The sequence below is a fragment of the Panthera onca genome, chromosome B1 (genome assembly GCF_046562875.1).
Source record: "Panthera onca isolate mPanOnc1 chromosome B1, mPanOnc1 haplotype 2, whole genome shotgun sequence".
In the NCBI taxonomy this organism is placed as follows: Eukaryota; Metazoa; Chordata; class Mammalia; order Carnivora; family Felidae; genus Panthera; species Panthera onca.
Genome location: NC_138342.1, coordinates 164,313,558 through 164,328,832, shown reverse-complemented (window position 1 = coordinate 164,328,832; position 15,275 = coordinate 164,313,558). Strand labels below are relative to the sequence as shown.

The following is a 15,275-nucleotide window of genomic DNA, read 5'->3' as shown; positions in this document are numbered from 1 at the left end:
TCTTTTTTTAAATTTATTTTTGAGAGAGAAAGACAGAGTACAAGCGGGGGAGGGGCAGAGAGGGAGAGGGAGACACAGAATCCAAAGCAGGCCCCAGGCTCTGAGCTGTCAGCACAGAGCTCAACGCAGGGCTCAAACTTGTGAACCATGAGATCATGACCTGAGCTGAAGCTGGATGCTTAACCAGACTGAGCCATGCAGGCGCCCCAAGCCAGTTGTGTTTCTAAGGCCCCCTCAGCCAGAGGGTTTGCTGGAATTCTGGTTTCCTAGTTGAATGTGGAAATTACCACCTACAGAACTGTACTCTGCCCTCCAGCTCCGACCCCCCACATTCCTCCACGGGTCATTTCATCCACTCAGAGCTGATAGGACTCAGGCAGGGTTTAGAATGTCTTCCAACTACTGATAAAGGAGGGTGGCTGTCTGGAATGATGCTCTGACATGGCTGGCCAGTAGCCTTGAGGACCCCCACCCCCACCCCCCGGCACTGGCTGCCACAGCAGGCTCCTGGGAAGTGGTGCACAATTTGCCATTCCTTTGGTCCAAAAAAGTGCTCCGCAGCCCCTGATCAAAAAGCAGGTGCCCTCCTTCAAGGACTTCAGGGGTCTGATTTTGGGGTCAGGAAGCTAATTTTAGCTACTTGGTTAAGCTTTTGTTAAGCTTTTCTGATATTAACTTTATAGCACTCTCAGATAATTTTTCAGGTCACGCACATATCACGCATGGTACAGACAGGGGCCTATGGAGGCATGCTGCAGGTTCCAAGTGCCCCGCTTAGGTCGATTATGGATTATAATATCCAATTTCAATAAAATGACTCTCATAAAATGGACAAATGGCTAAAGAAATTCCTGTAGTGAACTTTATTTAGTACATGTAACATCAGCATAAACAAACAGGAATATGGAAGAACTAACACTTCTATGAGAAACTAATTTCAGACACACAAGGAGTAAAAACAATAAGGATCGAATCAGATCTAAAAAGAAATTAGTCCAGGGGCGCCTGGGTGGCTCAGTTGGTTAGGTGTCCGACTTCGGCTCAGGTCATGATCTCACAGTTCATGAGTTTGAGCCCCGCGTCAGGCTCTGTGCTGACAGCTCAGAGCCTGGAGCCTGCTTTGGATTCTGTGTCTCCCTCTCTGCCCCTCCCCTGCTCATGCTCTGTCTCTGTCTCAAAAATAAATAAAACATTTAAAAAAATTTTTTTTAAGAAATTAGTCCAAATAATTCAAAATTATAAAAATTGTTTGAATTATGGATTTTCCTCCACTATCTCTAATGGTAATTCTTTCATATGGATCTGTATACTGTGTGCTGTGCAGTACTGCAAATACTGGGAAGATGTCATAATTGATACGTATTTAAAATGTTTTTAAATTAATTTTTTAGGGGCGCCTGGGTGGCTCAGTCAGTTAAGCGTCAGACTTCGGCTCAGGTCATGATCTCACGGTTTGTGGGTTCGAGCCCCGCGTAGGGCTCTGTGCTGACAGCTCAGAGCCCGGAGCCTGTTTCAGATTCTGTGTCTTCCTATCTCTCTGCCCCTCCCCCACTCATGCTCTGTCTCCCTCTGTCTCAAAAATAAAATAAAAACATTAAAAAAATTTTTTTAATTAATTTTTTAAACACTTAAGTATATTTCACTATGCTCATCCTTTAAATTTTTCTATTTTTTTCTATTTTTGTATGTTTTAGAACATGTAATATATTAGTATACAACATATCAGCACATGACAGTATAATGGCAACACAGATCCTAATTTAAAATATATATAATTGAGGGGCGCCTGGGTGGCTCAGTTGGTTAAGCATCCCACTTCAGGGGTTCCAGCCTCACCTCCAGCTCTGTGCTGACAGCTCAGAGCCCAGAGCCTGCTTGGAATTCTGTGTCTCTCTCTCTGCCCCTCCCCCACTGGTGCTGTCTCTCTCTCTCTCTCTCTCTCTCTCTCAAAAACAAATATTAAAAAAAACAATAATAAAATAAAATATATATAATTGGAGGTGAAAACTTAAAATGTTTACTATTTATTTGGGGGGCATAACCAGTAAAGCTTGGAGACCACTTAGAGTCAGCTCAGCAGCCCTGAAGCCCCTTCCCAGTTCCCCTTTCTCACTCAACAAGTCTATAACCAAAGGTGAGCCCCATTCTCCCACCCAGCACAGTGTTGGGGAGAGGCAATTTGAGGGGAGCCTGTCTTCCCCAGCTCCTACCCCTGGTCGCCCTTGGTTCTTCCCAGCTCCAGAGCCCCTACCTGATTGTGCCATCGAATGACGTTTCCAAATCCCCCTGTCCCAAGTCGTTCTTTCATCTCCCAGGCCCCACATGTCTGGGTTGGCAGCGAAGGTGACCAGCTCATACTGAGGACGTGCTAACTCTGTAAGCAATTTGGTGTGGGGGATAAAAGATTAAGGTTAAGAAAAAATGGAACTCAAAGAGAGGGAGAAGGTAAGAGATACCCTTGCCCTTCAATAAGAGAGAAGAAAAAAACGAGCTGGTTTTCATTTATAAATAAACCATGTTGTCTAGCTTATTTCGGGGTTTTGGTGGCAAACTTGTTTTTCTCACCTTTCCCCCTCCCCCCACCTGGGCTGTTGTAGAAGGAGGCAGGCAGGAAAGTCACTGGAAAGAGAGAATACTCCGCCCCCCCACCCCCACCCCCACCTCGAAAGGGCATCCCAGCCTGGACTCCAGCAAGGGGCGCCCTGCCCCGCGCGCATTCTGTTTAGGGTGGCTGGGACAGAATCTGTTGCTGAGTTTCCCCATGGTCATGGTCACGTGTTGTCTTCACTCAGTCCAAATGAATCACGGCTCTCTCCCAAAGCCACCCACCTCGAAGCGGCCACCTGTACCCACCCCGCCCAGGGCTGCTCTGGACCTCCCAAGTCCAACGCGCACAAGAGAAAGGCTTCTACGACCGGAAAACCCCGACTTTTAAACTCGACAGAAGTTTCTTCAGCAGCCTCAAGTGAAGAGGGAGGTGCCAGCTCGCCGTTGCAGAGGAGACGCAGGGTCTGCAGGTGGCACCAGGGGGTCCCCGCGGCCGCCCAAGGGACTCACCTGTCGTCAGGGACGCAGGGCAGGGGAGCCGCTCCCCGGGGCGGGGGAGGCGGGGCTGAGGTGAAAAAACCGGGGGCTATGGCACCTCCCCAAAGACATTAAAATGCGGGAATCTTAAACCTCCCAGCCCAGCGCGACTTCCTCAAACACTTCCTGCTCTGACATCACAGAGCACGTGGGCCGCGGCCCGCCCTTAAAGGCGCCGCGGGGGGCGCCAGCCTAGGCCACGCCCCTTGCCCGCGGTCCTAGGCCACGCCACCCGGCAGGACCACGGGGCCCTGACCCAGGTGATTCAAGGGGGGCAGCATATGGCTTCTAGACGGCCCCGGTCGGACTTAGACAGGCATTGCTCCTTGAGATAAAAGAGCGGCCCTGAGATGAACCCGAATACGCCCGCGCCCTCTTTAGACAGTAACTTTAACCTGAAGCGGTTTCTGGGACTGGGGAGATGGGGATTTCCTCCCTGGAGCCCTCCTGGGGTGAACTTGACACGCTTCCTAGACTTCTAACTAGGTGGAATTTCCCGCGCCCCCGCCAGGATTGATTTAGAGAGTGTTTACAAGAATTGCCGCGGGCCTCCTCTCCTCAGGCTGCATCCCCCTTATCTGGAAGATTTTTGGCTCAGTATCAAGAATGATAAATCGCAGCTGTACTCCCTGGAAATGACAGCCCCCCCACCCCCACCCGCTTAAGAAAAAAATAAAGAAAAAGGGGAAAAAATCTAGTAGTGTTCACACGAAACTGCAGTTTCAGCCGCAGTGATGTAGGGAAATTGTGAGAGAAACTCGCAGCGCTGAGGTTTATGGTTCAACTCCTACCTACTTGACATAAAATAAGGTCTTTGCTATTGAGTTTCTTGGTTCTGTGGAATTATATTATCACACAAAGGTGTGTGTGTGTTGGTTTACTCAAGCAGGAAAAACATTATTAAAGGAAACATGAAGATAATAGCTCACATTTATAGAGTGCTTACCAAGGGCCAGGCACTGTCTAAACTGTACCTAGAATTCGTCGTTCAGTCCTCAAGGCAATCCTACAAATTGGACAGTAACTGCATTATTGTTAACCCCATTACATGGAAGAGAAAACTGATGCAGGGAGAGGAAAATATGTCAAAGTCACAGGCCAGTAAGTGGATGAACTGATATTCCAACCCAAGCAGCTAGTTCTTGGGCCCAAGCTTTTACTATTTGGTTAAAAGGGGCATACTAAGAAATTCAAAAGGAGGTAAACTGGATTTTGAATCCTAATACGCTGTTATTGACTACTTTGAGGTTTTAGGGCCAATTATTTTGAGGTTTTAGGGCCAAACATGGGGTGGTAACCACTCTTCTTTAAAACGTGGACAACATTAGGTTGAATCACATGAAATTGTCGTTTTCTTTAATGAAACAAAAACAGTTGTGGGGCGCCTGGATTGCTCAGTTGGTTAAGCGCCTGACTGGTTTCAGCTCAGGTCCTGATCTTGGGGTTTGTGAGTTTGAGCGTGGTGTCGGGCTCCATGGCTGCTTGGGATTCTCTCTCTCCCTTTCTCTCTGCCCCTCCCCAACTCTTTGTCTCTCTCAAAATAACTTTATATTTTTTAATTTTTTAATGTTTATTTATTTTTGAGAGAGAGAGAGACAGAGTGCAAACAAGGGAGGGACACAGAGAGAGGGAGACACAGAATCCGAAGCAGGCTCCAGGCTCCAAGCTGTCAGCACAGAGCATGCAGGGCTCAAACTCACCATGAGATTATGACCTGAGGGGAAGTCGGACACTCAACTGACTGAGCCACCCATGCCCCCCTCAAAATAAACTATACATTTTTTAAAATTTATTTTTGAGAGAGAGACAGAGCACAAGTGGGGGCGGGGAGGGGGGGCAGAGAGAGAGGAAGACACAGACTCCAAAGCAGGCTCTAGGCTCTGAGCTGTCAGCACAGAGCCGACCTAGGGCCGGAACTCACAAGCCACGAGATCATGACCTGAGCTGAAGTCGGACGCTTAACCGACTGAGCCACCCAGGCGCCGCAAAATAAATAAACTTTAAAACAAACAAACAAGCAGGGGCGCCTGGGTGGCTCAGTCGGTTTAGTGTCTGACTTCGGCTCAGGTAGTGATCTCACAGTCCAGTCTGTGAGTTCGAGCACTGCATTGGGCTCTGTGCTGACAGCTCCGAGCCTGGACCCTACTTTGGATTCTCTGTCTCGCTCCCTCTCTCTGCCCCTCCCCCACTCATGTTCTGTCTTTCTCTCTCAAAAATAAACATAAACAATTCAAACAAACAACCAAACAAAAAACAAAAACAGTTGAAACAGCAACAAACATAAGTGGTTTCATCCAGTTCAGCCTAAGAGTCACTGGAGGACAGGAGGGCACACAAGTCAGAGAAAGGAATCAGCAGGGTTATTGTAGACAGAGGAGTTCATGGCCATACTTATGCCTGACACAGAGGACACTCGTGTCTGCACATACATCAACCCAAACAGATGAGATGGGTCATTGGTACCCAGGGCCACCTGGTATTTCTCAATTTACCCTATCCTCACTGCTAATTGGCACATTCAGTTTCAAAGCAAGAAGAGAAATAGACATAAGTAAATAGCTGTAAAGCATTCTAAGTGCAATATAAGTTTTTATTTAATACATAAAACATTTATTGAACACCTATATATGCTGGCTCTATGTAAAGTCTATTTCCTATATGACATCATAAAATAATTTCTCTTCTGTCCTGTCACTTCTGCAAATCACTGTCTATGAGAAACTTTGCAGATCCACAGATCTGCAAAAATTTATTCTGCATCATTATAATTTAAGAGTTCTAGGGGTCCCTGGCTGGCTCAGTCAGTGGAGCATGTGACTCTTGATCTCAGGGCTGTGAGTTTGGGCCCCACATTGGGTATAGAGATTACATAATAAAAAATCCTTAAAAAAAAAAAAAAAAGAGTTCTCAGTTCCTAGCTCAAAATAACTTGGTTTTCAACTGAACATATATCTCTCTGGTAAGATCACATATATTTAGATTTTTAAAAATTTGTTGATGGCCCAGAAAGGGGCCTCCAGATTTTATCATATCCCACGATATTTATCATCTTAAGCCCCATTTTCCCTCCAGATAAGACATGTCCGCTGCCTACGTCTGTTCTCTATCCTGCTCTAGAGAGACGTGAGCAAACTGTTTAAAAAAATATTTTCAGATGCAGCAAAAAAAATACTCCTTTTTCTTCCTGCTTTGGGGCTTAATGCTCTTTTAGCAGTGACTATAGGGTAATCAGGAAACACTGAGCAGCCTGAGTGCTTCACACAGTCCCCGGGCACCACCAACACAGGTGATATAAGCAACGTAACTCTCATCAGAGGCACCCAGAATCTTATTAAGGACATAAGACCCACGGAGACCCATCAAGTGATGAGTAATTAGGACCAGGCAATAAAAAAAATCTGTGCTAATTTGTTCTGCTGTGGAGGCAGTACACAGTACTAGTGATAAGGATAAATTTTCTAAGGGGTTTATTTTAAAATAAATTCTTCTTCCGAGGGTAAGTCAGAGATAACTATCTTCTTACGCAGTCTTTTTGTGTCATCAGATGAGAAAACTCTGCTCTCTCACCTGATAGCAGCCAGGCAAAGCAGTACTGAGCTCTTTTGAATGAGGAAAGAATTGTTCTCTGAACAATCTGGAAGCTGAGTCATAATAAGAGAAGCCAGCTTAACAGATAGGAAGGTAACAAAACAGACCACTCGGAATAAGAAGGATTTCCCTCGCACCCCAGAGAGTCAGCTGTGGTTCAGTGATTTCAGCAACTCTCATTATCTTTCCAAGTTTGTTTTACCCCAGCCCTGCAGAGAGAAGACTCTGCAAGTCAGGACTTGCTCCTTCAACAAACAAAAATTCTGCCAGAAAAGTTGGAAAACTCGTTAGTTGGAAGACATGAAGGAACGGCTTTTCTTCCAAGGGAGTTGGGAGATGGGGATGGGCTGATGGAGACTGAGGGTGAACAGGAGCATCAGCCAGGACCCCTCAGGGATCAGCGCTGAGCTAGCTGCAGAAGAAGAAAAAAGAAAACGTGGCTAACTTCCATCTCTGTGAATGAGATCTGGGCCAATAGTGAAACTTTAGAGAAGCAGACCCTGCGGGGCCACTGTGCCTCAAATCTTGCATGAAGCACTGAAAGCTGAGGATTTAGGGCACTGAGTCACCCTTTCTGGAGAAAGATAGCTTGAGGGAGGAAAACACTTTGCATGTTCCCCTCATTTTTACACACATATTTTTATTCCAGTAAATCAAACTAAAGAGGAAGGAGTAACTAAAGGACAGCTGCCCACCCCCTTGGCAATGATGGCAGGGAGACCGTGAATATGGTCTGGGTATATGTGTTTCCTGGCAGATATGTTTCTTCTTTCACTTTTGTTCTGAGCTTTTACTCCATGGAAGCAGAGATTTTGTTCACTGCTACATTCCCAACTCCTGTACATGGTAGAGATGTGATTTAATGTAAATTTACTGGCTGGCTGACTGAAAGAATCAGCCAATGTAAAGATACTGTATACTTTAGTACTTGGTTATACATGGCATCTGGAGTCTGAGAGACACAGGTTCTTTTTTTTGTTTTTAATGTTTATTTTTGAGAGAGAGAGAGCACGTGTGAGATGGAGGAGGGGCAGAAAGAAGAAGACAGAGGATCCAAAGCGGGCTCCACAATGACAGCGGAGAGCCCGATATGAGGCTCTAACTCATGAACTGTGAGATCGTGACCTGAGCCGAAGTCAAGACACTTAACCGACTGAGCCACCTAGGTGCCCCTGAGAGACATAGGTTCTAATGGTAGCTCTGCATTTTCTTGGCTTTGAAGACTCAGGCAGTTTATTAAACCTCACTGCACCTCCGTTTTCTCATCTGTAAAATGGGGGCTGATAAAATTTACTCCCCATGGTTCTAAGGTATAAATGAGATTATACAAAGTGTCTAATATAGAGCTTGGTGCTTATTAAGCCCTCTGAGTGGTAGTTATTAATGCTATTATTTTTAAATGCAATAATCCCAAAGTCAGCTGAGGTCCCTGTGTTCTGTGGTTCAAAATGAAAGGGTTTCAAACCCCCCTCTGCCCCTTACAGTGAAAGCTTTCCAGTCCTTGCACCTTTCGCATCTCTCCATAAATTTGGTATAAGAGGTGGTGGTGTGTGATGGTGGGTGAGGTGGGTGGCATGTTTCTTAGTTAACCTCAGATTCTGAGCTCCTACTTTTGCAAAATTCTTAATCACCCTTTTAAAATAGGTCGTCAGGACGCCTGGGTGGCTCAGTCAGTTAAGTGTCTGACTTTGGCTCAGGTCATGATCTCATGGTTAGTGAATTCAAGCCCCGCATTAGGCTCTGCAAGGACAGTGTGGAGCTTGCTTTGGATTCTCTCTCCACTCCTTCCCCAGCTCTCAAAATAAATAAATTTTAACCTGGGTGGCTCAGTCAGTTAAGCATCCGACTTTGGTTCAGGTCATGATCTTGTGGTTCCTGGTTTCCAGCCAAGTGTTGGGCTTTGTGCGGATAGCTCAGAGGCTGGAGCCTGCTTCAGATTCTGTCTCCTTCTCTCTCTGCCCCTCTCCCATTTGCACTGTGTGTCTCTCTCTCAAAAATAAATAAAAATTAAAAAAAATTTTTTTAATAAATAAATAAATAAATAAAAATAAAATAAGTCCTTCTCTCTACCGTAACTCCCTATTTCATCCCTACACCTCTAGTCTAGTCCTTCAGAGCACTACCAATCTTTTTTAGAGAGTTCAGCTTTTTTTTAATGTTTATTTTTGAGAGAGAGAAACAGACAGAGCATGAGCAGGGGAGGGTCAGAGAGAGAGGGAGACACAGAATCTGAAGCAGGCTCCAGGCTCTGAGCCGTCAGCACACAGCCCGATGCGGGACTCGAACCCACTAACTGTGAGATCATGACCTGAACCAAAGTCGTACTTTTAACCGACTGAGCCACCCAGGAGCCCCTAGAGAGTTCAGCTTTAGATGGAACATGTTACAAAAGAGATCTAATTGTAAAGACCAAAGTCATCATTGGACCCTTCCTTGCTTCTTTCTTTGCATCCAGTCTCTTCTGTGCTGAGGCAGCAGCCTTGGAGGTGGTTGGACCTCCTGCTGGGACAGGGCACCGGCTCCTACATTGCAGCTCAAGTTCCCAATATTGACATTGGCCAGGATGAGTCACAGGACAATAAGAAGAGCAAGTATTTGGTAATAAGAGGTTTACCCTGCCATCCAGATAGGTCATTCAGATAAAATTGTCTCTGGTACTAGCACTCTCTCTGAGCCATACTTCCCATCTGAATTCTTTTAGGTGGTTAAGAAGGAGGTAAAAGTTTTTCTTGAGTCTGCTGGGTCTTGATGGCCTTCAGCTGCAAATAATCCACAAGCCAAAGTGGCATACTTTGGGGTTACATATTCCGATCCCCTTCAAGGGCTGAGTAGACAGAGGCGAACTCTGATTGAGGCCATGGTGCCAGTGAGTGCCAGGCTAGCGCGTGCCTGCCATGGTGCTAGTTAGTTGCCATGTGAAGTAAGGGCCTACTCCAACTCAGCCTTCCTTGGAAGGACTGAGCACGTTAGCACAACTACAGAAATACTTAACACAATATTAGTTTACTGTTTACTGCCCACCTCCTGGTGGCAGCTTCCTGCCTGCCTATTCTGTCCCCCACATCACCTACTAGGGGCTACAATAACAACAACAACATCATCATCATCTTAATAGCAAACATTTATGACTGTGTGGTGGGTGCTCTATAATTCTTTCTGTATTGGAAGAATGTCATCAGGGGTGCCTGGGTGGCTCAGTCGGTTAAGCATCCAACTTCCGCTCAGGTCATGATCTCGTGGTCCGTGAGTTCGAGCCCCATGTCAGCCTCTGTGCTGACAGCTCGGAGCCCAGAGCCTGCTTCCGATTCTGTGTCTCCCTCTCTCTCTGCCCCTCCCCCGTTCATGCTCTGTCTCTCTCTGTCTCAAAAATAAATAAACGTTAAAAAAATAAAAAATAAAAAATAAAAAGAATGTCATCAGTTTCTGGATCATTTTGCCATCCTGGGCTTGTGGATCCTGTTCTTTGCCCAGGCATGGAAGTCAACCCTTTTCTTCAAATTCGTCTCAATGATCATTCACAGAAGGACTTGGTATTTCACAGATTTCACCAAAGGTCTGGCAAGATGGAAAGATGGACATCACAGTGCCACCATAATTTGAAATTAAACATCAGACAATTTCTCTTTAGAAGTTCCCATTTCCACCACCTGGATTTTAGCCCCTGCCAATTCTCCCCACCCCCAGCTTCCCGGACCTTCTGCCCTTGAACAAAGAACAGATCCCTCCTGGTTTTTCACGAAGAGCAAGCAGTTCTCCTCAGCCACAACCCCCAACCTCAGCGAGGTCCTGAATAGAAGCTTGCAACCAGGGGCTGTGAGATGCCCAGCACAGCCTCTGCCTTCCATTATGGTTCCCACTGCCTCGGGCTGCAGCCCAAAGCCTGCCCGGAGTTCCTGCTGATGCCACATCCACCAGCTCACAAGCTGCAGCTTCTCAGGCTGACATGACTCATTCTAGACCCTCTGCCACCCCTTGAAAGCCTCCCCTTGGCATGAGCAAGTTCTGAGCTCAACAGGTCATCTATGCTATGTCTAATTTCTTTCTGTGTCCCTGCCCAGCACTACTTTCTGTAAGAAAAAAGGGATCTGGGCGCCTTGGTGGCTCAGTTGGTTAGGCGTCCGACTTCGGCTCAGGTCATGATCTTGTGGTCGCAAGTTCGAGCCCTGCGTCAGGCTCTGTGCTGACCACCTGGAGCCTGTTTTGGATTCTGTGTCTCCCTCTCTCTGACCCTCCCCCCATTCATGCTCTGTTTCTCTCTGTCTGAAAAATAAATAAACATTTAAAAAAACAATTAAAAAAAAAAAAAGAAAAATGGGATCTGTAGTGACTTCCTAGGAATCATGCCTGCCCTTAGAAGACAGAAACGCCAAACTGAATCAATTCACACTGGTCCACTGGGCAGGTTGCAAAGTGGGCAAAAATGGCATGACTCCCAAGGACGATTCCTTGGGGAGAAAGAACTATAGACTCCTACTCATTTTATTATCAGAGGATGTCATATAATTTAAATACATGGACAATTTCTTTACTTCATTTTGGTCCTTTTAAAAAAATCAGGTTTATAAAGATGTAATTTACATATAATGAAATTTACCAATTTTAAGTGTACAACTTAATGGGTTACTTTACAATTGTATGTAGCCTAGTAACTATCATAAGAAACACCCTATGGAACATATCTATCACTCCATACTCCCTCACCATAAACCCCCTCCCCCAGCCCCTGGCAACCACTGATACAGTCACTGTAGTTTTACAGTTTGTTCCATTTTAATTTAACTTTTTAGTAACCATTTCTAGGGAACTGCTAAGCTGTGGCCAGACTACTGGGTTGGGCTAGATTTCTCATGCCAAAGAGTCAGAGGCCAAAGATGACCAAACAACTGACCCAGCAGGGAAGGGTTTCAGAATAACGCAAGGCTGAGCTAGCCTAGGCGGGAAGGACTGCTAATCACCGAGGCTGCCATGTTTATGCCAGGAATGAGGAACAGAGAGGAAAGGGAAAAGACAGTGCACAGTCTGGGTGGGGAAGAAGGCCACACAGCCAGCCGAGATGGGAACTTTAATTACAGGCCAAGGGCTGTGTTGCAATTCAACAGTCAGACCCAAATCCATCCAGAGCTCAGGCTGCCCTCAGCACTTCCCCTTGTCAGGGCTCTGTCCCACCTACCTGCCAGTCCCAACTTCTCCTTTCTGAGGGAGGCTGCGGGCCACTCAGGGCTGCCAAATCCCCAAATAGGTAAACTGTGTCTCGGGCCACTGGTCACCACCCCTTCCCAGCTCTGGTGTTGGGGGCTCTATCTCAGTGCATCCAGCTCCTTTCTCCTCTGGGCCTGTCTCCAAGTTCAGGCCCTTTTCTATGAGTGGGGCCCTTTGTTGGAGCATTTGATTTTTAGTTGGAAGAAGAAAAAGAAGGAAGTAAATTCATATGTATTGAACATCTTTTACCAGAGGCAGGAAAAATTCAAACAATAAGAAAGATGCAAAATGAAAAGTAAAAACTTCTCTCTCCAGGTCTTGATTCCTAGACTGTTCCCCAAGAGCTGACGTTGTCAAACATTTATTGTCTGTCCTTTGCAGGGGGGGAAGGGGGGAGATTGTTTAAAAGCAACATAACATAGGGGCGCCTGGGTGGCTCAGTCGGTTGAGCGGCCGACTTCGGCTCAGGTCATGATCTCACGGTCCGTGAGTTCGAGCCCCGCGTCGGGCTCTGTGCTGATAGCTCAGAGCCTGGAGCCTGTTTCAGATTCTGTGTCTCCCTCTCTCTGACCCTCCCCTGTTCATGCTCTGTCTCTCTCTGTCTCAAAAATAAATAAGTGTTAAAAAAAATTTTTTTTTAAAAAAGCAACATAATATAGACTTGGCTTTGCACCTTCCTTTTATCGCCATATAATTCATCTTGGAGTGTTTTCCATGCCAGCATATATATTAACTTTGATATAATTTTAAACTTAAAGAAAACCTGCAAGAATAATAGAAAGAATTCATGACACAGATTCACCAATTATTTATACTTCACTCCTTTTACTGAATCTTTTTCTCTGTATCTATCTATCTATCTATCTATCTACATATTATTTTTCCTGAACCATTTTCAAGTATGTTGGAGACATTGTACCCCTACCCCATAATTTCCTCAGTGTGTATTTGCTAAGAACAGGATTTTTCTTTTACATAACCATAGTTCAATTATTACAATTAGGAGACTTAACACTGATACAAAACTGATTCGTAGTGCGTACTTAAATTCTGTCAGTTGTTCCAGTAATATTCCTTTTAGCTGTTTTCCCTCAGTCCAGGATCCAGTCCAGGATCAAATACTGCATTTGATTTCCTATCCTTTACTGTCCTTTATTCTGGAAAGTTTCCCCAGCCTTTCTTTGTATTCCTTCATTTTAGCATTTTTTAAGGAGTACATGACAGTTATTTTGTAGAATATGGGTTCCTCTGACATGATGCTGGGTCTTTCTCAGAGTAGCATCTCAGGGGGCACACGATGTCATTGCATCGCACCCATTTCTGGTGCCCTTGACTTTGATCGTTTGGTTAAGGCGAGGTCTGCCAGATTTTTACCCTTGTAAAGTTACTATTTTCCCTTTGTAATTAAGGTGATTTGTGGAAATGTCCAATTCTTCATCAAACTTTCATCCATTCAATTCAGCATCCATGGATGGTTTTCTACCATCATTCTTATAGTTGGAATTCTACAGTAAAGAAGCTGATTTTAAAAAAAAAAAAAAAAAAGCTGATTTTTTTAGCTGATATTGTACTATAAAAAAAAAAGAGGTTTCCTTTCTCTGCCATTTATTTATTTATTTATGTGTTTGTTTATATTAGTGTAAACTCATAAATTCTTATGTGATTCAATGAGTTATAATCCAATGCCATTATTTTTACTTATTTTGAGAATCACATTGTCCCAGCTGGTCAGTGAAAGCCACTTGAAATTTAAAGGTCCTTTTGGTACGTCCCCATCATTCTTTGAGCTCTTCCTTACATTCTGGTGCAACAGGATGTTTTAGGGTCATCTTACACTTTCTATGCGACAGCCCTGGAATCAGCCTTTTCTCCCAGGAGTCCTGGCTCCTTTTAGTGGAGAATGATGTTTGGAAACCAAAAGCAGGCAGCTAGCAGCTCATACATTTTCACCTAATTGATTTATCAGCTGGGTATTATTCTATGGTATGTATGTAACATGATTTATATAACTAGTCACCTTCAATGGACGTTTGGAGTGCTACCAGTTGTTTGCTGCTGTGAATATTCTTGCACATATATCTTGGCTTACATTTGGGAATATGTCTGTAGAGCAAATTTCTTTTTTTTTTTTAATGTTTATTCATTTGTTTAGTGTTTATTTATTTTTGAGAGAGAGATAGAGTGCCAGTAGGGGAGGGGCAGAGAGAGAGAGAGAGCTACAGAATCCAAAGCAGGCTCCAGGCTCTGAGATTTCAGCACAGAGTCCGACACGCGGCTTGAACTCACGAACTGTGAGATCATGACCTGGGCTGAAGTTGGATGTTTAACCTACTGAGCCACCCAGGAGCCCCAATGTTTATTTATTTTTGAGAGAGAGAGAGAGAGAGAGAGAGAGACAGAGTGTGAATGGGGGAGGGACAGCAAGAGAGGGAGACACAGAATCTGAAGCAGGTTCCAGGCTCTGAGCTGTCAGCACAGACCCCAACAAGGGGCTCGAACCCATGAACCGTGAGATCATGACCTGACCCGAAGTCAGAGGCTTAACTGACTGAGCCACCCAGGCAACCCTGTAGAGCAAATTTCTAGCAGTGAAGTGCTGGATCAATTTTATACACTCAAAAATATGATATGTTTCCAATTTTTACTTAAAAATATTATAAAGTTATACTGTTTCACATATATTCCCAACAAGGGGGTATGGGAATGTCCATTAATCCAAATCTTACTAACTGTGAATACTATCAAAATTTTTAAATTTTGTCAATTTGACTTTGGTTTCTTATGTTTCAAGTGATGTTGAATGTCTTCCATTGGTTTATAGGTTATATGTATTTCATACCGCCTGGTCACATTTTTTCTCATAAGTATATATTTTCTTTATTCTTATTGATATATATGTCTTCCCTACAAACTGAGAAAATTAGCCTTTTGACAAAATTTTTCTCAACTTCTTTTCTGAAACTACTTAGTATGGTTTTTTGTTGTGAAAAACTTTTAAACATTTGCTATAGCCAATTTCCTGATGTTCTGTGGTTTCTGGGCTTTATGTTCTGATTAGACAACACCTTCCTACTACAAAATTATAAATAAATCAAATTTTTTGTTTGTATTTTGTAGTTTCTTTCTTTCTTTCTTTTTTAGGGTTAACAATCCATTTTTTAAAGTTTATTTATTTATTTTGAAAGAGAGACAAGGGGAGGAGCGGGGAGAAAAGAAGAGAGCAAGACTTCCAGGCAGGCTCTTCACTGTCAAGCGTGGAGCCCGACGCAGGGCTCAAACTCACAAGCTGTGAGATCATGACCTGAGTCAGACGCTCAACTTACTGAGCCACCCAGGGACCCTTGGGGTTAAGAATCCATTTAGAAGTTCTTTTGGTATGAAGAATAAGATAGGGTTTCCGCACT

General features: G+C 44.5%; 1 protein-coding gene across 4 annotated transcripts in view; it reads right to left on the bottom strand.

Moving 5' to 3' along the window:
- IKBKB (inhibitor of nuclear factor kappa B kinase subunit beta) overlaps positions 1 to 3,221 on the bottom strand; it is an 80,532-nt gene extending 77,311 nt beyond the window's left edge. For 3 of the 4 annotated variants that reach the window (XM_060653442.3, XM_060653443.3, XM_060653445.3), the window contains exons 1-2: positions 3,058 to 3,221; positions 2,252 to 2,374 (exon numbers count right to left, since the gene is read on the bottom strand). In XM_060653442.3, the coding sequence (XP_060509425.1) occupies positions 2,252 to 2,356 (105 nt within the window). In that variant the 5' untranslated portion in view covers positions 2,357 to 2,374; positions 3,058 to 3,221. Of the gene's footprint in view, positions 1 to 2,251; positions 2,375 to 3,057 lie in introns of those variants that run through there. The other variant, XM_060653444.3, reaches the window with a different exon arrangement.
- Positions 3,222 to 15,275: the final 12,054 nt, after the last annotated feature.